Source organism: Lycorma delicatula, chromosome 13, assembly GCF_047948215.1.
Source record: "Lycorma delicatula isolate Av1 chromosome 13, ASM4794821v1, whole genome shotgun sequence".
Taxonomy (NCBI): domain Eukaryota; kingdom Metazoa; phylum Arthropoda; class Insecta; order Hemiptera; family Fulgoridae; genus Lycorma; species Lycorma delicatula.
In genome coordinates this window covers 40,631,269-40,655,684 of record NC_134467.1, presented here as the reverse complement: position 1 = coordinate 40,655,684, position 24,416 = coordinate 40,631,269, and the positions used below count along the sequence as shown (strand labels likewise).

At 31.5% G+C, this 24,416-nt stretch overlaps 1 protein-coding gene across 1 annotated transcript in view; it reads left to right on the top strand.

Annotated features, from left to right (window-relative positions):
• Window positions 1-15,979, top strand: part of LOC142333628 (uncharacterized) — a 34,418-nt gene extending 18,439 nt beyond the window's left edge. Inside the window, exons 3-5 of the mRNA XM_075380971.1 lie at window positions 2,058-2,489; window positions 8,850-9,272; window positions 15,753-15,979. Of these exons, the coding sequence (XP_075237086.1) occupies window positions 2,058-2,489; window positions 8,850-9,272; window positions 15,753-15,853 (956 nt within the window). The 3' untranslated portion in view covers window positions 15,854-15,979. The remainder of the gene's footprint in view (window positions 1-2,057; window positions 2,490-8,849; window positions 9,273-15,752) is intronic.
• Window positions 15,980-24,416: the final 8,437 nt, after the last annotated feature.

The window sequence follows — 24,416 nt, the reverse complement described above, 5'->3', positions numbered from 1 at the left end:
TGTGAGTGGATGTCAAAAAAGTAATGTTGGCTAATCAAAAAAATGCTTCCATCCAACTTACATTTTTGACATCTACTCACAGCACAAGAAAGCAATCGATTCTCACTTATTTTATTTACAAAACTTCCCATTCAGAGTGGTAAAAAGCAAAAGTAAAATAGTATATTTTTTTGTGTTGCATTTATTCAAATATGTAATCATTACGCTATTAATTGTTATTGTATTGCAATGTAATATAATAAAATTTTCGTAATATAATTAAAATTAAACATTAATAATGTAATGTAACTTCTACAATGACAATCACAAAATAGTTACAATTTTAATGGGAGGGATGTACTAGATTGATACGCAAAGTCAAGCCAACATTTTAGTTCTTCACTATCGAAACCAGATGAATTTTCGTGGACACCTGCTTACGAATTGTGAACCCCCATTGTTTTGTCACACCAACGTAGACCCCCGTTCGAGTCTCCCGTGGACCCCTGGGGGTCCACCTGGACCACTTTGGGAATCGATGCTCTAAATGGAAGGTAATGGATGGTAATAATAAAAATTACATTTACATTTACACATGCCTTTGTATTATTTCAATACCTACCAATATAAGGTTTTGCGTTTTATTTGGGACACCTGTATATGGGGAGCCCATGTCTTATACTAATAACCTATTTTACTCTGAAAGTACAAATGATATACTTTTTTAATTAAAGTTGTAATGTTTTTCCATTTGATTTTACGGTAAATTCACCACATACATAAAAAAAGGCATCCACATCATTTACACAATTTCGAGGCATTTTGACATTGCACTGTTTACAAACTTAGACAACAATAAGACTGAACAAAATTAATTCATTCCTAAATCCAATGCTTAATACAAACAACACAGCTGCATGTTTTTACCTCCTTAGACATGAATCTTGTCCATGAAGGCTTACTCTTCAGTATTAGATAAGATATCATAATATGTGACTATGATACGATTTAATTCTTTGTCTAGTATTGTTTATTTATAGCTTACAAATTATGCTAACAAAATTAAACAATAAAAAATGAGCTAACAAAATATAATGTAGGAGCTTAAAATGCTAATTATACGTTGAAAAATGAAAAAAATCCTTTGATAGAAATTAACAATTTTTTCAAAAATGGTAGGTGATAGAAAGATTCTGAGTATATTTATGTTTACCAGTGTAATATTTTATTTTATTTAAATCTTTAGAAATGGGTGATGGCAAAAAATTGTAGTGCTGTTCATTTTTATTACCTCTGGATTCAGTCACATTCTTGTACTAATTAGTTGTTTCCATGTATTAGTAAGTCACTGTGGTTCTGTTTTTGGGGGATTTCATTCAGAGATGGTGTACAATAACCGATTTTTTCCCCTTTTCTTGTTAGTTATTGTTTTGCTTCATGTTTTCAGATTGGGATTTCAATTTTTATAAAATTTTGTACGATGAATTCCAAATATGTGTATGTGTCATTTATGTTTGCAATTAGTCACACTGTAGGATGCGAATACAATTACTCATGTGTTCTACATCTCAAAATTTTACTCAAAAAGAAAATCATTTTACATAATTCTTTATTTATGTACTTTGATGTTTCATTCAATATCCTCTTAAGTATTACCTTTCGAGGATGAAGCCCTTGATTGGACTTTTTTCTTATTCTTTCTTTTTTAAATAGGCATATTTCTGTGATTAAATGAAATTGAATAGGTTTTACAAACTAAAATAAACATCGTCATATCTTTATTGTTAAGTTTCAGATCTTAAGCCAAAAAAAAAAAAAACCAGCAATAAGTGTAGTAAAAAAGTAATTTAAAATGCTTTAATGTAAATAACATACGCATTCTTTTAATATTAATTTGTTCATAATTAGATTTTAATAATTTTGTTTTTTGTGATGGAGAAATTATAAGTTAAAATCAGATTACAGATTATAATTCATAATGTTAATTAAATAAGGAAAAAGTTTGTGTTTTTCTATTTTAATTAGTTTATTGTTTTGGTGTAATAAATTTATAAATCTTTTTTTTTTTATCAATTTAGCTTTGTCGATAGAAGAGTTGGACAGCTATTTAGAACATTATAAACAATTAAAGGAGAAAATTGGTAAAAAAATTGCAACTCCTTTCTTGGAGGAATCTATGAAAGGATGTTTTTTATGTATAAATGAACCTGTGGAACATGAGATAGTTCAACTTAATTTCTATAAAAAATATTTACAGAAGATTGAATCAGATAATAATCTGAAAATAGATGATAATTTTCATAAAGTTGGTGACAGTGATGAAGAATATAGATTTAGTAAAGAAATAATTGATAAAAAGTTTGACTCTTGGATTTCTGACTGTGAAGATCATGTTCCAGACTTGTTAACTAAGCCTTTCCGAGCATCTTTTCCATCCACTATTTCCGTTGATTTAATAAATCGTGATAGGCTTATTAATGATTGCTTAAATGATTTTGTTTCTCGTCAAGGTAAGTATTCTTTTAATCTAATACATTAACTGTATAACTAGCAATAGATTACTAAGTTAGTTAGTTCTAGACAGTGTAGTCTATAGCCAATTTGCATGTGATATTATTCATAACTACAGAATAACTCTTAAAAATATAGAATTGAAAACATAAAATTCACAGGCAATATAATATATACTGTATCAGTAAAATAACGATCATTAATAAATCTACTGGTACACCGCATACTATCATTTTATTTTTTTGTTTATTTTATAAATGTAATATTTCCTTAGTATATTAATTTTTTTATCATTATAAATGATCATGATTTATAGATATGAAAGAATAGAAAATGATAAACCACCAAATCACATTTGAAGATGATAATTTAATTAAAACATATATATATATATATTTGTGAGTGTGTTGTGTATATGTGTGTGTTGTTGACCTTCAGATGTAGAAATGGCAATTGTAAGTTCAAATCTAATTCTTCTGTACAGAAAAGTGACAAAAATGTTTTTTAAGGTAGGGGAAGATACATTCAGTATGGATCTTCTTACTTGGCGTAGAATAATTTTTTTACATAATTTATTATCTCTTAAGAGGCTTATAAAGCTGGCTGTGAAGTTAACCTACCCCCTAAAGTTGTACTAAAAATTTGTAATAAGTTATAGATGAAAAACGTGATATAATAGTGAATTATTTTATTTACTCACTTGATACGTAGTATTAATTTTAATGGTCCATGTTCTGTGTGTTAGCCCTCATGTCGCATGCACAATTCTTCTATATGTCACCACTGATGCGACGGATTTGACGTCGTCCTATGTGACATGCAACGGAATGTTTCTGGTGTTATGTTAAGGAAGGCTACTACACAGTATCACACAATTCTTCATTTGTGGTGTAGCAATGTGCTGATACGTGTGCCTTGATAATTCCCCATAATGAATTGTTTGGTGTGGTAAGATCAGGACTTTGTGATGGTCATGGTAACAGAGCTGGTGACGCTGGCGGTGGAGTACCATCGCCGATCCGACATCCTGGAAATTTTTCATTCAGAAACACACAGACTGATTAAGTAAACTGTGCAGGTGCTCCATCCTGCTGTAACCATACTCGTTTCATGAGATCCTTCTCTTGAAGCTGTTGTATACATATGTATTAATCATGCCTCCAACATCTCTTAATTGGTTTGTGCATTCACTGGCTTGTCAAAAAAATAAGGACCAAACAAATGACATTCCAGCCCATACCTTGATGTGCGGTGGATTTCCTTCTGACTCTGTTGCATAATAAGGATTTTCTTTCGCCAAAAATAACATTTCCGGCACACGAACTGGTGGTAAATTGCATATTCGTCAGTAAAAAGCACCTTTCCATGGTGCACTGCGGTTGGGAATTTTTCTAATAAAGCCTGGCAGGATGCAGCACAACATTCCATGTCTGCATCCGACTGTTCATTGATGAACATCGGACAAAGTGACCTAAACTTTCAAGACCTTTTTCATATGGGCTTACATTGTCATCTGCAGTATACAATGTTCAGCTGAATGTTTACAAGTTGATTTCATTGGGTATTGTTCAATGGAAACTGCAATGGCAACACATGTTTCTAACCTCTTGTTCCTCCTCACGGCCTATTGTTAACTTTCTTTTCCATCGCGACCTAACGTTAATCCTGCTTAATTCAAACGCATATTTTTCCCAACCCAACATTGTTGCTTTGCGTGGTGGCGACTTGAAGCGTTGCTGAAACTTATCTGTAATCAGCTTCATTGTTTGATTTATATGTTGTCATTAGCGATTGCAATACCAGATAAAAAATATATTACCAGTATTTGGTATTTTTTTAAACATTGTACTAAAATACCGGTGTTAATACCAATATTAGGAATTTTTCAAAAAAGGTACAAAAACACAGTTGTTGCTTTACCATATATATTAGTTTTATACAAAAAAATGCATAAACTATAAGATTATAAACAATTTTGTTATGTACAAATATAAAATAAATAAATAAAATGTTATAATCAAATATTATTAATCAGAGCAGTAAAATAATTACTTTATAACATTAGAAACAAAAAATATAATATAAAAAATAAACCATTACAGTTTTGCAATACAATAAAGGAACAAAACATATAGTATTATTAAGAAGAGTAAATATCACATAGAAATTTTGTTGCGTAGTCTATTGTATAATATCTTTTAATAGAAAAACACAACAAATTTATTAACTGCTTATTTTTGAAATGTGATTGTAGAAAACATAATGCATCTAGTGAACTGTCATTAAGCCTGGAACGTATTTTTGTGCACAAATTACTTGCAGTTGAAAATGCTCTTTATACTCTTTATTAATTCTTGGTAGGTTTTTATTTTGCCCTTTCTTACTGTTATCTTCTTCATATCCTAATAAGCTACTTTCAAAAATTATATTATTGTTTTCTTCATTGTCATTCTTTGAAGTCAGAATCAGAAGTTTTTACGTTCAGAGTGTTTTACTTCTTCTGCTCTTGATTTTGTTGATATAGCACACTGATTACTCCAAGCTGAATTCCGTGAGCATAACAAAATTGTTGATTTGCATCAATCAACTTCCCAACTTTTTTCATCACCGTTGCTCTATCAGTGCAGATTATACCTTCTTTCAGAGATAATCCATGTTCCTCCAATTTGCAGTTAACTGCTTCTGCACATTTTGTAGCTGGCATACATGTGCGAAGTCCTATACCTGAGACATGTGCGAAGTCCTATATTCCAAATTTTCTTTTCTGAATGATTATTTATATTTAAATAACATCTATTTTGTACACTTGTCCATTCATCAAATGTGAGGCTAAAATTTTGTACCATTTAATTTTAAACTCTGTTAATTCTTTTTTTTAGAGAATTGCAATGTTACTATAGTTTAAAACAGTTTTTCTTATAGTATTAACAGATTTTCGTTTATTTTTGACCCCTCTAACAATTAATGAATGACTTTCTCAGTTCAAGTACAAAACACTCTGAATGGCAAACCATCTAATGCTGTCATTCTAGATAAAATTTCATCGAAACAATCATTTTTTCTATTAAAAAAATCTGTAATTTTTTAAGTATTTAGTTTAGTAATATCATTTATAGGCAAATTAGAGTTTGTTTTGGATTCTTTTCTTTTCAATAAACTAATGTTATGTTGTGTTTTTAGATGTGTATGTAGTCCACTTGTACTTCTTCAAAAACTTTAATAATCCTTGAACATATTTTGCATCTTGCCAGCATATTTTTTCAAAGCCAAGCCGAAGTATTATTTCGGCAGATTTTTTATGTTCTTTGAAGTCATGATTATTTATTATGTATAAATAAAACTCAAAACATATACATTACAAATATAAATATTTTCAACAATACAGTATATTACAAAATGTGTACTTATTTGTGTAAAAGGAACTCTACAATTTAAAAAATATCTAAATGTTTAAAAATTTAAAACACTACGCACAATTTCATTACAACAACATTAAATGTGAGGTTAGGTTTCATACACCCTTCATACTTGACTTTGACATTATGCTGACAAAGAGAGGGGAGATATGAACGCAAGCGAGACGACAAATGATTAATGTTGATACTGCCACATCGATGAAAAAAATACATATTTCAAATGACAGATGCCTAGTAAGTTAGGTTAAACCCTTTAATAAAAAAAAATATTTACTATTTATTGTTAATACCGAAAATACCGGTATTTAACCTTAGCAAATACCGTATTTATTGCAAAATAACACAATATATCGGTATTCAGTATATCAGTGTACCAGTATTGCAATCACTAGTTGTCGTTCATGAACCCATACACTTGTCACTAACTGCTCCTTGATGCTGTAACTATTCATGTTAGCCATTTTAGCGCAATTGTCTTTTATTTAGATTGTGTGATATAAAAAACCGTTGCCAACCAATCCCGATGAAAATACCGTTTGTTCTAAACACATTAACTCATATTTTTCATTAACTTTAGTGGTACGGTGACTTCCCGACCACTCTGACCTTTTAAAATTAAAAGAATGAAGGCCGAACATTTTTTTTTTCATGTATCAAATTTAATATGTTAAATCGGTTATCACAAAAACTTGATCCCCATACAAAATTTTATATTAAAATTATAAAAAAAGCTACTCTCTACAGAGTCATTGACTTCTTCTTCTTAGGAAAAGACGTCTTCTTTGTAGGAAAAGGAGTTAACAGTGAGATTCTATAAGTAAGAATACATTAAAAAATTAGTCAAAAATATGAGAAAGTTATTCACAAAATTATTAAAGTTAGTAATCTGCTGTTGGCAACCTTTCTTCAGTACCCCATTTAGATCAATTTTGCTTTCGCTCAGTACCAGCCCAGTAAAGCAGGGAAAGTTATGGAGTATTTTGCTAACTATTCTTTTTATAATTTAGATCAGTTAATTATGTTTTACTTTTATATGATGTAGAATATTTTTTTCATAAAAGCCAATTGCAGATTCTCATCAGGTATTTCCCCAATCTATCTGTTCTGTTAACACTTATTTTATTTGTAGTGTACTTAACAGAAATCAAGTATTCTTTTTCGTTGCTGATAGTTCATATATTCAATGGAAGAGGTTGATGTAGAAATAAAAAAGGTGAATTTTTAATATTGTGCAGCCTACAATTTTGTAATTTCCAAAAATGAATTTTTGGAAACTGATAGAATAGAAAACTGATTTTCTATTTTAAAAAAAATCATTTTTTCAGCATTTTTGTTTTTAAGAGGCTCATTTAAAAGCTGTACTTACACAATCTCCTCCATATTGCTAGTTTCCACAGATTTCAATTTTTTAAATGTTTGGTCGTGTGATGGTATTGTAAGAATTTTGAATGAAATATTTTAAGCACTTTAATTTTTGGTTATGAATCTTGAATTTAACACTAGTAAAATAATATGTTAAGACTTAACTAAAGGATTATAGTTAATTCTTATCATTCCATGAGCCCATAAAAAATAAACTGGATTCTTTAAAACCAATTTTTTACTACAGATAATGCCAACTGTTTAATATTTTCTTGTGATGGAAATTGTGTCTGGTTATAAGCATTCTCCTGCAGATATGTTCAAAAAGTTGAAAGTCTACCTATACATAAACTAAAATAGTATAGCAAATTATCATTCTTGTAATATAAACTTCATGAAGTATCAACAGTTTCCATTTTTTTTTCAACAGATAAAATTTTGGTGGCCTGTCATCACCTATATCAATCAATGGTTTGTGGTTGTTAATTTTTTTTTTTTAATAAACTAAGAAAGAGTACGGATTGAACCGACGGAACAGCAATGTCTAACTGTTCATGACATCATCCTGTTATCATTTCCTGTATTGTAGTTTTGACAGTATGGTACCCTTGTGTAAATTTAGCTTTATAAATACATTTACATTAGAGAATGTTCTGGTTGATAGCTGCATACCCTGACAAAGTGAGTTGTGCATCTCACAACACTGAGTGATAAGACTTCCAAATTAGCTGTAAACTTTTGTACATGAACTAAATAATTTTTCTATAACCAGTAAACTTAAGTGTATCAGTTCAAATGGATGCAGTATACTGCATTATCAATCTACAGAAACTTGTTACAATGTTCATAGAGTAAAGAAATTTAATCTCCATTCCTTATCAACCTTACTACTCGAATTCATCACCAATCACTCTTCTAAAAATAATTGACAATTGAGCTCAGATGTAAGTTTTTCATTCGTAATTATACCCAAATATCTTTGTTGCTAAACATATCTAGTTGTGAATGTTTTGACTAAACAAAAATACACCATAACAATATTATTGTAGTTTTTTTTTTTGTATGTAAATTTCAGATTATACAACAAGACCCATATTGTACAGTCTTACAGGCCTGACTTTATTGTTCATAGATACATACTTATTAAGTGTTATGGACGTTAATGATTTAAAAATTGACATGCCGGTCACTTTAAAATCCAAAAAACATTACTATACTATGTTTATACATTTCATAAAGAAAGTTGTAAATTAGCCAATGCACTAAATTTGGTTATAATAATTAAATAAATATTTTAGATATAAATTTATTGAATACAGGCAAAAAAGGAAACATTTTCAGATGTATGTTTGTTGTTACTGTTTTATTTATTTTCTTATAAATAAATCCTTTTCCACAGTTAAGTCGCACACATACACTTAGTATGTGTAGAGTATTTCAAAATTATTACTCAATAGAATGAACTATTTATTTTTTTTTAGCAGTAACAGATTACTGTCATAACAAATGGACTCATGTCCAATCACAATTACATTTTTTATGAGTAGTAACCTTGGTAAGTAAAAATACTTTTTTTTACAGTTAATTTGGATGATATGGTAACTATACAGAAAGATTATAAGAGTGATCTTGAAGATCACGAATCATTTGCAAAACATTTTCAATTCTGGATGGATAAACCTAATTATTTATGTCTTGACTGCATAAATACGTTTTTAGATTATGAAACTGATAAACTTAATAGTTTTATTGCGACATTAGAAACTGAAAGGGTACTTAATACACCTGAAGTAATCTCAACAGCTAGAAGGTTTACGGAGAATTATAAAAAGTATAAGAAAGGTGCTATTAAATGGATAGCGGCTTGTGGAACTCATTCTTATCAAGAGGTACCGCCTGAAATTGATGTTTCAACTGTTACAAAATATATTGATGTCGCTGACTTCATTACAAGTGAGGGCACCAGAGGATTGGAAAAATGCTTGTCTACTTTTGTTATAAACTGTAAGTTTTTCTTTTTAATATTATTATTATCATCATTTGTTCAGTTTTCCATTACTTTTACTTTGAGACAATCTTTTAACTTCAATATACTTTGTTTAAAAATCTGTCTTCTTAATTACACTGGTCAACATGATTTTTATCTCACGAGTACCAATAGGTGTAATGTGGTTTTTATCTTGTTTTCAAATATGCATTTGGAATTTCTCCATCACCCACAGTTTTGTTGTCATTTTAATTTTGGTTAAATATTTTAAAACATTTTTTTCATCCATTGTCAAGTGAAAAAACTAGAACATTGTAAATATGATGGAACCAAATGAGCTAACTCAAAGGGTAGTGTTATTACTGTTGTGCAGGTTCAGACGTTTATAAACATATACAAATGTGATGTAGTGTAGCACACATTCGTCAGAACAAAGCCAGTTATGAGATAGTAGTGAACCAGTAAACACGTCATTGTGAGTGCTTTGTGTGTCTGAATTATTGTGTATTCCAGATTTCCAACTTTATTTCTTTTAATTAATTTTTAGTTACAAAATACCTTCTTTTTTTTCCTGTTTAGCCTCCGGTAACTACCATTTAGATAATACTTCAGGGGATGAATGAGGATGATATGTATGAGTGTAAGTGAAGTGTAGTCTTATACATTCTCAGTTCGACTATTCCTGAAATGTGTGGTTAATTGAAACCCAACCACCAAAGAACACCCCACGATCTAGTATTCAAATCCGTGTAAAAATAACTGGACGAGGTCGCTCTAGATAACCTGGCAGAGAAATTTTTTTTTTCGGTGTTTGAAGCCGCAGAACTCTCGATCCCCCAGAGCACGGGTCAAGAGAGAGTAGCTGGTTGGTGGACTCGGGACTTGACTGCAATAAAGCAGGCCGTGGGCTGACTCAGGAGAGCCGCACAGCGTGCGCGTGATCCTGACCGGCGCGAGGCCCTGTTTGCGGAGTATCGTCAGAAAAGGAACGAGTATTTTCATAGTATTAGGACTTCGAAGCGAGATTTCTGGCGCTCTTTTGTTCAAGAGCAGGGGAATAAAGACCCTTGGGGTGTTGTTTATCGAGTACTTGGTTACAAGCGGAAAAAGGACAATCTTCTGTCGGCTCTCTCGATCCAAGACGGCGTTGTAGTTGAGAAAGATCGTGTTCTATCTCTTCTGATGGACGATCTGATCCCCGATGATACCGAGGTTGGTGAGACCTCGTATCATTGGAGAGTTCGAGCGGCGGTTGTAGATTTTAACACAGACTCTGTGTCTTCGGAGATTACTGAGGCGGATGTCCGCCAAGTAATCTGTAGCCTTGCTAGGAACAAAGCCCCCGGATATGATGGTATTACGGTGGAGCTCCTTGTTCGCACCCTGCCTGTAATACTTGGCCCATTGACTAGGGTGTTCAATAGGTGTTTATTCGCCGGTTATTTCCCGGCTTGCTGGAAGCGTGGTATTTTGAAGCTATTATTCAAATGTGGCGACAAGGACCCCATTGTCAGTTCTTCTTACCATCCTCTGACGCTCTTGCCAGTTGTTGGAAAGGTTTTCGAGAAGGTACTTTACCTCCGCATTAATAGTAGGCTGACTTCGAATCATATGCTGATGGATGACCAGTATAGCTTTAGACCTGGCAAGAGTACAGAGGACGCGATTCTTAGGGTCCTGGATCTGGCTTCAGGCAGTGAGTGCAAATATGTACTCGGTGTCTTCTTGGACATATCCAGGGCAATTAATAACTTGTGGTGGCCCTCTGCCTTGTTCCAATTGCAGAAGCGTGGTTACACGTGGGATGAAATTAGGACTCTCTTGAGTTACTTCAGCGAAAGAACTGTTGTCCTTCGTGACGGCAGTTCGCAAGTAGGAAAGACCCTGTCAAAAGGATGTCCACAGGGCAGTGTTTTAGGTCCACTCATCTGGACCATCGAGTTCGATTCTCTCATGCGGCTGCGTTTGCCCGGTGGCTGTCGCGTTGTGGCTTACGCCGACGATGGGCTGCTGCTGGTCGAGGGTGGTTCGCGTGCTGAGATTGCGCTAAGAGCAGCACAGGCATGTAGGGTTTTGTGGTTGTGGAGTCTTCAGCATAAGATGGTTTTCAGTGCGGAGAAAACCACTATGATGTTTTTGAAGGGCCGACTAGCTGCAACTCGCCATCTGCAGGTTGTGATGGACGGTCGTTCTAGGTGTCGCTTCGTTGGTATGCAGCGATGTTTCGACGGCGGTTACGAAAGATGGTGAATGTCATGCAGGACTCCGCGATGGAGCTGTGTGGGAGTAGAGGTTAATTCTCCTCTCCCGGGCAGACCAGAGCGGAATCAGGAATCAGTTAGGAAACTCATTTCGAGTAATAGCGGGGTTCTTAAGGGAACAAGGTCTAAATTTCGCTGTGTTAAACTTTAGTGGGAAAGTTTTGTTAAAGTGGTTGTTTTGCTCGGATCTGAGACATTCAATAAATTGGCTCAATAAAGTTAGTGGTAGGCGCGGGGTCTTCATTCCGCGGTTAGGCTTCTAGCTTAGTTCCTGAGGGCGACGTGATAGCTACAGGTGTTCATTGGTCTTCTTTCTGAAGGCATAAACACATAAAACTATCTCGGGATGAACTTTACCGATGCAGATGTCCCTCGGGGCATCTGCATCGGTGGCATCTCTGCGGGGCCTGAACTGAAAGCTGTGGTGCGCAATCAGTTTGAGGCCGAGAAGATGCCCTCCGTTAAAGCCACTACTGGCTAGGAACAGAGGGGGTGGTGTAGCGATCGGACACGCTTTGAGGTGGGATCTTCACCCCTCGGGTGGGAATCAAGATGACTCCACTATAGAACATCAAATAATTACCTCATTCTTTATTTCCTTTACCCTTCTTTACTTCAGTTAATGCTCCAATATCAATTCCAAACCTATCCAACTGTTGGAAAACCTCCCTCTGTTTTGTTCTAATCTCCTAAATATTCCATGTTCCAAAATTCTTTTTTTTTACATTATTTTCAACCCCCAACCTGGGTGACGAGGAATTTTCTTTTGGGACCTTCTTCTCCTAGCCTTTGGAGAACCAACTTCAAACTACAAGGCAGTAGTGTTAGTTTTTGTCCACCAAAGGTATTTTAAATGTTTCATTCTGACCGGTACAAAATGATAAGATTTGTAACATCAGGAATCAGTAGGTATGCTGTTCGATGAAAAAAATAAATTGCCCAAACATTTTCTAACGGATGGATCAAGGAAAACTGAGATAAAATGATCAGCAGAGTAGCATTACAGAATACACAATTAACTCTAAGATACAAAATAAATTAATTAAAATCCATATTGGTTATTTAAAATGTAAATAAATACTTGAAATAATGTTAATGCAGATCCATGAAGATTCTAAATATAAAAAATAAGTATAAAATGATTTACAATTCAAAGGTAAAGGTTAATAAAAATTATTTTAACCCATTTTCATATTATACATACTGAATGGGATGCAGAGAATTCAATTTCAAAAAAAAAATCTTTATAAGGTATTATTTAATAGTTCATCAGTAGAATAATGTTTTTGTAAAAGAAAATATTGTAATTTTATTTTAAATAATATGGTAGAAAGATTATTTAAATGGCTCCAAAATTTTAAAATAAAAATGGAAGCATAGTAAAACCCTTTCTTGAAAGCTGACATATTATGTTGAGTTATAAGAAAACTGTTCCGCCATCTAGTTTCATAGAAGTGTGTATTGTTATTTTTTAAGAATAAGTGGCCATTTTTTTTTTTGACAAAGGTTGCAATTCATAGGAACAGCTTATTGTTATTAATTTACTAAATATCAGTCAACACAATTCATGTAAATACATCTATATTTACAAAAGGCCAACTTTAATAAGAAAAAGTAAATTTATTTGTAAAAAGTAACAATATTTATCTATATTAAAACAGTCAGCATAATTGCTTTCGTGAAACTCAACACAATACTTCAATGTAAAAAAAATTTTATGAACCTTCTGTTAATAATTTTAATATATTATCAACTAATTAAAAATATTACTGGATTAATTTTATTTAAAATAAAATGAAATAATTTTTTTTTATTAGTGACAGTATTTACATGTCGATGAGTTTTTAATTTTAAATAGAATATAATAATAAAAAAGCTGAAAAAAGAAGCGTTTTTGTTGAAACATGATGTTAAGATTTCTCATTTTCTAATGCAGGTTTTTTTTTATTATTATTTTATATCTTCACATATAAGGTGTGTGAACATAACTTTTTAATTTTGAACACCATCTTTTCGATTGAGTTTATCTTTTTCCCACACGATGACAGCGCTGACTATTATTTATATATAAATATTTTTAGCCACATTAGACATGTTCAAATTTGGCAGCTGAATAATTAGGATTAATTTTATTAGGTAATTTTTTTTTTTTTTTTGAAAATGACAGTATTTGGATTAAATTTTGCTTTAAAAGTGGAATAAAGTGAGTGAAGTGAAGAAGATATTAAGAGATGGCTTTTGGCAAGGATGTTACGTCAACACCATGAATTTATGAGTGGTACAAATATTTCTGAGAAGGCTGTAAAAGCGATAGAAGGGTTGGATATGCTTAACACAGTAACATTAGATGCATACCCACCGGGTTGGTCTAGTGGTGAAAGCGTCTTCCCAAATCAGCTGATTTGGAAATTGAGAGTTCCAGCGTTCAAGTCCTAGTAAAGTCGGTTATTTTTACACAGATTTGAATACTAGATCGTGGATACCAGTGTTCTTTGGTGGTTGGGTTTCAATTAATCACACATCTCAGGAATGGTCGAACTGAGACTGGACAAGACTACACTTCATTTACACTTATACATATCATCCTCTGAAGTATTATCTGAATGGTAATTACCGGTGGTTAAACAGGAAGAAGAAGAAGAATTAGTGTTTGATGAAAGCATTGGCAAACTAAAGGACAATATGATCAATAATTGTCGAATCATATTAGAAAAGTAGCTGGAGAGGTCATGTGAAACAGTTTGGATATGAAACAAAGCAGAAAAATTTGTTCTAAAACTGTTGAATTTTCAACAAAAGCAACATCGCAAAACATTACAGAACTATTGTTAGCTGACATCCGATGATGATTCAGAATTCCAAATGTTGTAATAGATGACAAAACTTGGTGCATGGTTATCATATCGAAACAGAAGTCCAGTTATCTAAATGTAGCTTCTTGATGAATCAAAACAAAAGAAGCAAGCTGAGTTCGATCGAATGTGTTAAAGTTCTTCTTATTGTTTTTTCCATCATAATTTGAATTCATAACACTAGGTTGTACGGTCACCGAACAGTATTACTTAGCAGTTACACATTATGTTGTTTATGTGAAGCAATCGAAAGAAAACTGACCACACATTTGGGAAAACAATTATTGGATTTTGCACAACGATATAACGCTGCAGCTATTACTTTACTATTAATTCATGATTATTTAGCCAAAAATAACACCATATTAATGCAATAGCCTCTGTATTATCCAAATTTGGCATCCTGAGACATTGTCTTGCTTCTACTGATTAGGAGATCATTAAAAGGACAGTGATTTACGGCGGTAGATTAAATAAAACATTACTGAGTAAACTTAATTCTATACCAAAAAATGCTTTCCACAAATGATTTCAGGATTGGAAGAAACATAAATGTGTCACATTTCTGGGGACTACTTTGAAAGAGGCAGTATCAGTGTACAAGAATAAATAAATTATGTTTTATAAAAGTAGAGATTCTTTTTATGTTTTATCTTTCCTCATATTTACTATTATATTATCTCTAGGTATTAACATGAACTTTAACTCATTATATGTTTTATTTATTTATTATATATTTATTTTATTATTTAATTATTATTTTATTTATGATTTGTGTATTTTGTGATATCGTTCTGTTGATGATTTTAACAATAATATATGCTTCCTCTTTTTCTCCGTGTAACAGGTAATATACCCTTTACTCATGTGATGTATATATATGTATTAATAAGCTTTAATCAGAATGAAATATTTATTTATTTAAAGATAATTGTTAAAAAAATGTTTTTTTGGCTCGTTTGCTTTATTATTTAGCATTATATATGAAACAATACATAATTGTTTCATATTTCCAGCAGTAGTGCTGCAATATTCATTTCTCATTACGGAAAAAAGGGAGACTAGAGAATAGGAGTAATTGGACATCAGATTATAATTGTTGGAGTGAATACATAAATAATATTCTCAAACAGCTTATTTCATTTTCAGAGATATTTGTCGAAAAAACCTTACCTCTGTTTGTTGTTAAATACATTTTCCAGAAATCATGGAAATAATTTTGAATATTTTGTAATTTTACAAAAAATTCAGGTTTTGGAATTTTTTGCTGAAATTTTAAGTATAAGTTTACTATAGACACTAGATGATATATTTTTATGTAGTTTTTTAAATGTATTATTATTCCTTTTTTTGTAAATATTTGTATTAAGTATTTCTGTTTTAGCAATGGTATATTATCGACCTAAGTTCGAAGTAATTCATATAGAGGAAGTTAATTACAGTTTTGAAACCAATCCATCTGCTGTACTGAAGCCAATTATTTAATTGCAATTATAATTGATATTATTATCATTAATTTATATAAATAATAAATTTAATAGATCTGTATAAATGAAAGCTCAGAAATATATATATTGTAAAACAATAATATATTGTTGATGCAAAATATAATATTGTTTTGTTTTTTTTAATTTTACCTTCATCAATTACAGTAAAAATAGAAAGGTGGCGTTTAAGTTAAGTATATATATGTTTTAAATTAAAAACTAGGATAGATGATAAAGAAAAATTGTGATGATAATGAAAAAGCTAGAGATCAAAACAAACTTTAATATAATTAATTACACTAGTAACTGTCCAAAATTGTATAATTGTGAAGACCTGGGAAGATTCTATAAAATCTTTTCTTACATGTGAGAAGACATCTATAATGTCCTTAGCCGAGATTCTTGGCCAGTAAAAATTTGTAGATTAAAATAATTGAATAAGAAATTCATAACTTTTAAAATATTTTACAGCAAATTTTTGATTTACATAAAAAAAAAAAATTGTAAAATGTAATTAAAATATCAAATTAGCTCTACGGATTTCTTCAAAATCATTTCAGTTTTTATATTAAAAAAATTGAATAGTATTAAATATGTTTCAAGATTTTTTAATTTGTATAGTCTAAAAATAAATAACACAAATGGCCAAAACTATTGTTTGCAAGAGATTTTAATATACCTGTACAGAAATATTATTTTGATTCTTGTTTGTTTCAAGTAGGTCTATAATATAATATGTCTTCGTGTTTCATCAATTATTATGAAGCCATACAAAATTTCCTCTCATTTACATCGATATATCCCCACCAAACCTTGCTTAGAAATATCTACTTTTCATAGATTATCAGCAAACATGGTACCCATCTTGTGGCAGCATATTCATTTGAAGATGGCTTTTAATCATAATGCCTCTGAAGAAAATCAAAGTGGGTTTTTTCACAATATCCCCATCTCCTTAATATATTATGAAAAAAATTAATTTAATCAATACTCCATAGTAGAAATATTTGAAGAAAATCAGTTCAGTAACAAGATATAAGGTCAAAAGTAGTGCGTTACATATACATATATACGTGCACGCACATACTTGTTTTTTTTTTTTTGGTATAGATGAACTAATTGAACTCTAAAACATAAACAGCTAAAATAACCTAAAACTTGATTTTTCATATGCTCACTATACCTTCTACTTTTATTACTATTATTATTATTATTATTATTATTATGCTTTTACGGCCCACGTGGGACCACTTAAGTCAATTTTAGTTGGATCTTTTCTGAGAAAAGCGTGTTATTTTACTTTTTCGAGCTGCCCAGTATTTCTTCATCCGTTCAGATCTTGCTTTTATTTTCTTCATCCGTAAACACCCTCTTCGTTGTATTTTGTTGTTTGTCTGTCTTTTGTTTAAATCTAATGCTTTTGTCTTTTAGCTTTGTAATTTTTCCAGTTTTATTCTGTAGGTCGGTCAGGGAAATTCCCAATTCTTTCATATCTTCTCTAATTTCTTTGATCCATCCTACTTCTAGCTTTTGGAACCCAGAGCTTTTCAACGATATTTCTTGACAGTCTTGTTTCCGGTGTCCTTATGAGATGACCAAAGAAAGAGATTCTTTTTTTCCGCATAGTATCAGTAACAGGCTCTATTTCTCGATACACCACCTCATTTGGCACAATCCACCATCGGCCTTCTTTTTGGTGTTTTTTATCGATACACGTTCTGACAATTCTCCTCTCTATTTTCAGAATTTTATCGATTCGGTTTTTCTGAGTGATTTTGAAAAGGTTCTCGCTTCCGTAGGTGACTTCTGGTTGAACTACAATTTTATAATGTTTAAGTTTTGTTTTAGCAGAAAGGCATTTTTTGTTATAAGTTGACCAATTTAATTTTTGGGATTTAATCATTTTATTTGTCCTGTTTTTTCATGTCACTTTTTCATTTAAATTATAAGTTATTATTTCCCCTAGATATTTAAATTGTTTTACTATTTTAATTTTATGATTGTTTACCGTAATGTACTCTATTACCAGAGGATCTATGGCCATTAGTTCAGTTTTTTCAAAAGAGATATGAAGCCGTATCTTTTGTGCTAGGTTTTGAAGGCTCATGATTTGTGTTTTGGCTTCTTGAATATTATTTGCTAAAAGAGCGAGGTCATCTGCAAATTCTAGGCAATTTAGTGCAATGGAGGTTTTCTTAGTACCCATTTTTATATTTTTGGGATTTATTTCATACCATTTTCTCATGACAAATTCGAGGGCGCAGTTAAAAAGGAGTGGTGAGAGGCCGTCTCCTTGCCTCAATCCAGTTTTTATGTAGAAGGGTCGAGAGAGTTCACCTCTGAATTTCACTCTGGACTTGGTATTGGTTAAAGTTAATTTTATCATGTTTACGAGTTTAGGGTGAAGGCCCAGGTTTCTCAGAATATTCAGCATGGATGGTCGGTGTATACAATCATAGGCCCTTTTAAAGTCGACGAAGGTGATTATTAGTTGTTCTTTCCTTCTTTTATATAAGTCCATCATAAGTTTTAGGGATATTATTTGCTCCGGGCAACCTCTCCATGGCCTAAATCCCCCTTGGTATTCCCCAAGTTCTAGTTCAAGTCTTTGCATCGGTTGTATATGATTCTCGACAGAATTTTGTATGTGCAATCCAGGAGAGATATGCCTCTGTAGTTTACCGGATTAGTTTTATCCCCTTTTTTATGTAATGGATGAATGAGGGCTGTGGTCCAGTGTTCTGGAAGTTTTTCTTCGTTCCATATTTTCACGAGGCATAGATGTAGGGAAGTTTTGACTGAATAGTAGTTGAAGTTTTGACCTTCTCCTTTAATATAGCTATTATAGTTATTTTCCGGAAAGTAATATGTATCTATATGAAAAATATCTTTTTGCAGGAATGATTTAATTGAAATTAATTTGATAATTGGGATAAATGGCCAAAAGATCCCTTTTTAATCAGTGGCAGCACAAGCATTAATACACCTACACTTCAGTCAGGTCCAATACATTATTTTCTGTTAAGATTCTGAGTATCATAGGAAGACTGTTACGGTTTCAGCCCCTCTTGTCGTCGGGTGCTGAAACCTAGCAGCGCGGCTAGGGTGCCACAGCAAACTATGGTTGCCAGACCATCACGCCACTCTACATCACAAGCTGCTCTCTCGAGCACTTTACGTAGCATCTTATAACCAGTCTGCACTCATAACTGACCCAAGGTGGTTACGTCCAGATGAACTCTCTCAGTTCTTGTTTGGATGAACATTATTTTTATTTAGTTTATGTTTGCTATCTTTAACGGTAAGTTATAAGTTATCAGTGTTATGTTACAAAATTATTTTAAACCGCCAAGATGGCGTAAAAATCCTTCAATTGTCAACAAGGTGTTGTCTTCATTCATCACCTATGAACATACAGTCTACCCTCGCTCTAAAATCTACCGCAACGCTATTAACCATGGGTGTCCCCTTGGTCGCAACAAAGACTTTTAATGAAAAAAATATATATAAATTTTGTTAATTATATTTTTAATTGTTAAACATTAAGTACAGAAATTTTGTGAAGTTCCATAATGTTCAATTTTTTAATGTTTTATCAAACTTTCAATTGTGTTCATTCAATCTATATATATATATATATATATACTCACATCTAGCAATAGCGAAGCATTGCCGGTCTGCTAATAAGGTATAAATTTCTATTTGAAAAAGCAGGATGCAAATGTATTGCAATAAAATGACTGTAATATGAACATATCTGCAAAAATTAATTAAAACTAGAAAGTGCTTTAGGAAGTAACAGTGTCAAAAACACCCTAACAGATGAAATGACAAAATATCACTATTATCTGCCTTCATGGTGAGTGGCATATAAATACTACATTCTTCAACAATTTTTAAATGATACTGATGAAGAAATCATTTCCACCCACCTCATTTAAATTTAATTAATTTCTGAAACCCTGCCTTGCATATGGCAGTTAATGTTATTATACTTGTTATATCGTAAGGGTAATAAAGAGATTTTGTCATACTATTTTAGTTTACAGTTAAATAATATTCTACATATTTTAATCTGTAATGTAGAAATGCTTGTAAACTCAACCATATTGTGAGGGTGCTCCAAAAAGTAATGAGATTGATTTTCACAAAGAATTTAAAGCATGCAAATTGGCAATCCTGTATCGATACAAGTACCCACCCAGATGTGTTGTCAATTTCAAGTTGACATTGAGATTGTTGTAGTCATTGAGTACCAGTAATTGTTTGCATAAAACATATTGGACAATCGCTTACCCAACAAAAAAATATCTATTAATGTTATGAGATTCAGTTTTGTGTTCAAAATATTTAAAGAAGCATTCAATGGATAGAGAGTATTATGTGTAACATGACATAACTGTGAATCATTATGCTATAAAATTGTAACACTAAGAAAATGTCATTTATTGGTTATTTAAGTTATTTGTGAAAAACTTTGTATGGGATTTTAAGATGAACTTAAGAGAAAGAGGGACATATGGTTATTATCTTTAAAAGTAATGAGAAATCATCAAAATTACTCCACTGGATTAAGTGTAATGCTCGGCATACTGTAGTTTTGGTCGCATGAGGAGTTTACTAGATATGCCAAGTGCGTTGATTAACAACATTATGGTGAACGTTCATCATTCAAGAAAATTACTGTATTGATGTGCAGCAATTTGTGGTACTGCTATAGTTCCCCAGACTGCATTATAAATATTAACTAAATATAATTATAATGGCTTTTTATGTTATACTGTTAAACTACAGTTTCTTTATCTATATATATATAAAAATGAATATTTGTCTGTCTGTATGTCTCTTATGCCCTCCTAAACCGTTCATCCGATAGCGATGAAACTTTGGGGAATGGTTGGATGCATACCAGGGAAGGTTTCTGAATCAGTTTGGACCCGCTAGCGTAGAGATATTTCGAAAAATTGTATTTATGGTCCGATTTGCCTCATATTCAGAATAGATGTTACATGGAAATAATTATCTCTGCAAAAAATGAACCCGCTGGATTGAGATATTTAGAAAAATTATATCTATGGATCGATTTGGTTCATATTTAGAATATGAATATTAGTTATGTGAAGAGATATTTTTGCAAAAACTTTACCTGCTAGGTGGGGCCGGTGTTGAGATATTTACGAAACAAATATACAAACGGACTTTTTTATTCTATATATATGTATATAAAAGGCATTTTTGTATGTGTGTCCACTAAAGACCAAAAAACTAATGGACCGATTTACGTGCGAGCAAAAGGGGAAAAGGTGGATAGAGAAAATGGGAAAGAGTAAAAAGGAAAAAGGGAAGGAGAATAATTTAAAGGTAAATTTTGTGAAGTTCAGTTTTTTAATTTTTTTATCAAATTTTAAATTGTGTTCATTTATACTCTCTCCCACTTTTCAGCAATAGCTAAGCATTTCCGGGTCTGCTAGTTAGTTTTTAAAACTGAGTTGATTTCTCAATTTATTCCATATGTATGTGTTTTTGTTTAAGTATTTTACAGCATTATACTTAATTTAATGGAATAATTTCATGATTTCTCATTAATTTTAACGGTAAAATTTCTCATTAATTCCATACAAATAATCTACTAAACCATAAATGACATTTTCTTAGTGTTGAAGTTTTATAGTATAATGAATGATGCACAGTTAAATGTTAGTTGGACATTAAATTTTTAACTGTTTTTTTTTTTTTTTTTTAAATTTTTACATGAAAATTAAAAGTAGAAAAAAATATATGTATAAGTGCGAAAAGATTAAGCTCTTACTCAATATTAATCAATTTATGCCATTTTTCTGTATTAATTTTCTTTTATTAAAAAAAAGGGAGATTACTCACTTTACTTTCTTAAAAACATATTTCTTCATTTAGATTTTTTTTTGAGTGTTTATCTATAATTATAAATCAAAATAATTATAAATATATAGCAATGTAAAATAAAATTATATTATTAAAAACAATGATAAAATAATTTTTAAAATTGTAAAAATATTATTTCACAATTTTTTGAAAGTTTAATTTTTTTATCCATTGATTTTGTAATGTAAATAGATCATACAGAGTTCTTCAAAAGATTTAGAATAAACATTAAAAAAAAATTCGGTCATGATTAGAAAAAACAAATAAAAACATTTGAATCGTTAAAAATGGTCAGTCTTTAAAAAATTTTTTAAAATAAAGTTCTGCTATCTCATCTAGACCAAAAAAACTTGTATGTGCATATCATTGTTTTTGCCCTTATATTTAAGGATTGACTACACTGATTTTCTTCAAATTTGGCTTTTTCAAATGTTTTAAGTTGAATTCTAAATCTTTGTTTAACCATGATATAATCTATCTGATACCTTGCAGTATCATCTGGCTTTTTCCATGTGTATGTTCTTCTATTATGATTTTTAAACTGGGTGTTGGCAATTATTAAATTGTACTTCATGAAAAACTCAGTAAGGGTTCCCTCTTTCAATCTGTTGAATATTGGCGCTGATTTTTTTAATAATTTAAGTCTTGATTTCTTGTTATAAATATTTTATTTTATTCTTTTTATAAATATTTGATTGAAATATAACATTAATTATAACCATTTCATTGTAATTTTAAATATTTCTGTCAGTGAAATGGACTAAATTGTAGAACTGGACACTAATGAAGTGAAGAGCTTGCATATATAATGTTGGTAGAGCTGCTGATTCATCAGGAGCTGAGTGCATCCAAAAGGAGCCAATTGAAGTGTAAAAAGCTGACTGAATCTGACCGAAGCTGAAGATCTTTAAATTTAAAAGTCCTACATTAAATAAAAATTAAAGTTTCAACATTTAAACAGGAGCAACAAAAAAGTGAATTTTATAAGAGTATTTAAAAATTAAATAAGCCATTTAAATAACCCGAGTATTAATACATTCCTTTTGCCCACCCTGTATTCACTCACAATATTGCCTTTTCTAGTCTTGCATTCCCATCTCCAACAATTATTAAATTTTCATCCCCTTTTACATGTTTAATTGCTTCATCAATTTCTTCATATACTCACTACCTCATCATCATCATCATCATCATGGGCACTTGTAGGCATATAGATGTTAACAATCGTTGTTGGGTTAGGTTTTGATTTTATCCTTATTATAATGATTCTATCACTGTACATTTTGAAATACTCTACTTTCTTCCATTTATTATGAAAGCTACTCCTTCCTGGACTTTATGTGAAGTGAGTTAATTATTCTAAAATCACCTGACCAAAAGTCATTTTACTCTTCCCATCAAATCTTACTAATTCCTACTACATTTAGATTTAACTTATCCATTTCCCTCTTTCAATTTTCTTACCTTTCTTTCTTTTTTTCCTGTTAACCTCCGGTAACTACCTTTCAGATAATACTTCAGAGGATGATATGTATGAGTGTAAATGAAGTGTAGTCTTGTACAGCCTCAGTTCGACCATTCCTGAGATGTGTGGTTAATTAAAACCCAACCACCAAAGAACACCGGTATCCACGATCTAGTATTCAAATCCGTGTAAAAAATAACTGACTTTACTAGGACTTGAACGCTGAAACTCTCGGACTTCCAAATCAGCTGATTTGGGAAGACGCATTTACCACTAGACCAATCCGGTGGGTTCAATTCAATTTTCTTACCTACCAACCTTTTGTTAGACTTCTAACATTGCATGCTCTGACTCATAGAATGTTACTTTTTAATTTTCTGGTGATCCCTTTCTTAGCAGTCCTCACCTGGAGATTGAACAGGGAACTAGTTTATCTCCAGAATACTTTACCAAGGAAGGCACCTCTATCTTTATTACATGAAAATCCAGAGAGTTACATTTTCTTGGAAAAAAAGCAGCTGTAGTTTTCCATTGCTTTCAGCTGCGCAGTACTCAAAATATTGAGTGATGTTGATATGGCCATTTAAGTGCTCTTGACCTTCGCCCTTAACAACTACTGAAAGAGCTGCTTTCCAATTTCAGGAATCATTCCTTAGTCTGGCTCTCAACAGATACCTCTCTGATAGGGTTGGACGTTTGGCCCAGCTACTATGTATCACTGAGCACTCAAGTCTCCTCACCACCAGTAAGGTCTCATGATTCATAGAGGAGATATGTAACATATATCATCAAAATATCTGTTTGTTATTATTGTTTATTTTCAAATTATTTTGAATATTAACCATAGTTTTAATATTATCATACATTCAATTACACAGGAACTTTTTTGTGCCAATCTCCTTCAAATCAGTTACAAACATTCAACACATCTGTTGATTGTAAAGAGGGGATGGATTGCAGATATCTAATTGTCAATAAGAAAACTTTTTGAAATTGGTTAAAGTGTATTTAAATTTTGTTCTGAAAAATGTTAACACTTCTAAATAAATTTGATTAGGTTTACCTTCATAAACAGTATATAAATTATATCTGTTGTGCAGATGTTTTATTGTTTTGTGACTTTTTTTCCTTGTAGTATGCAAAAAAATTTATGTTGCAAGACAGGATTTCAATTTCACTCGTGCATTAACATACT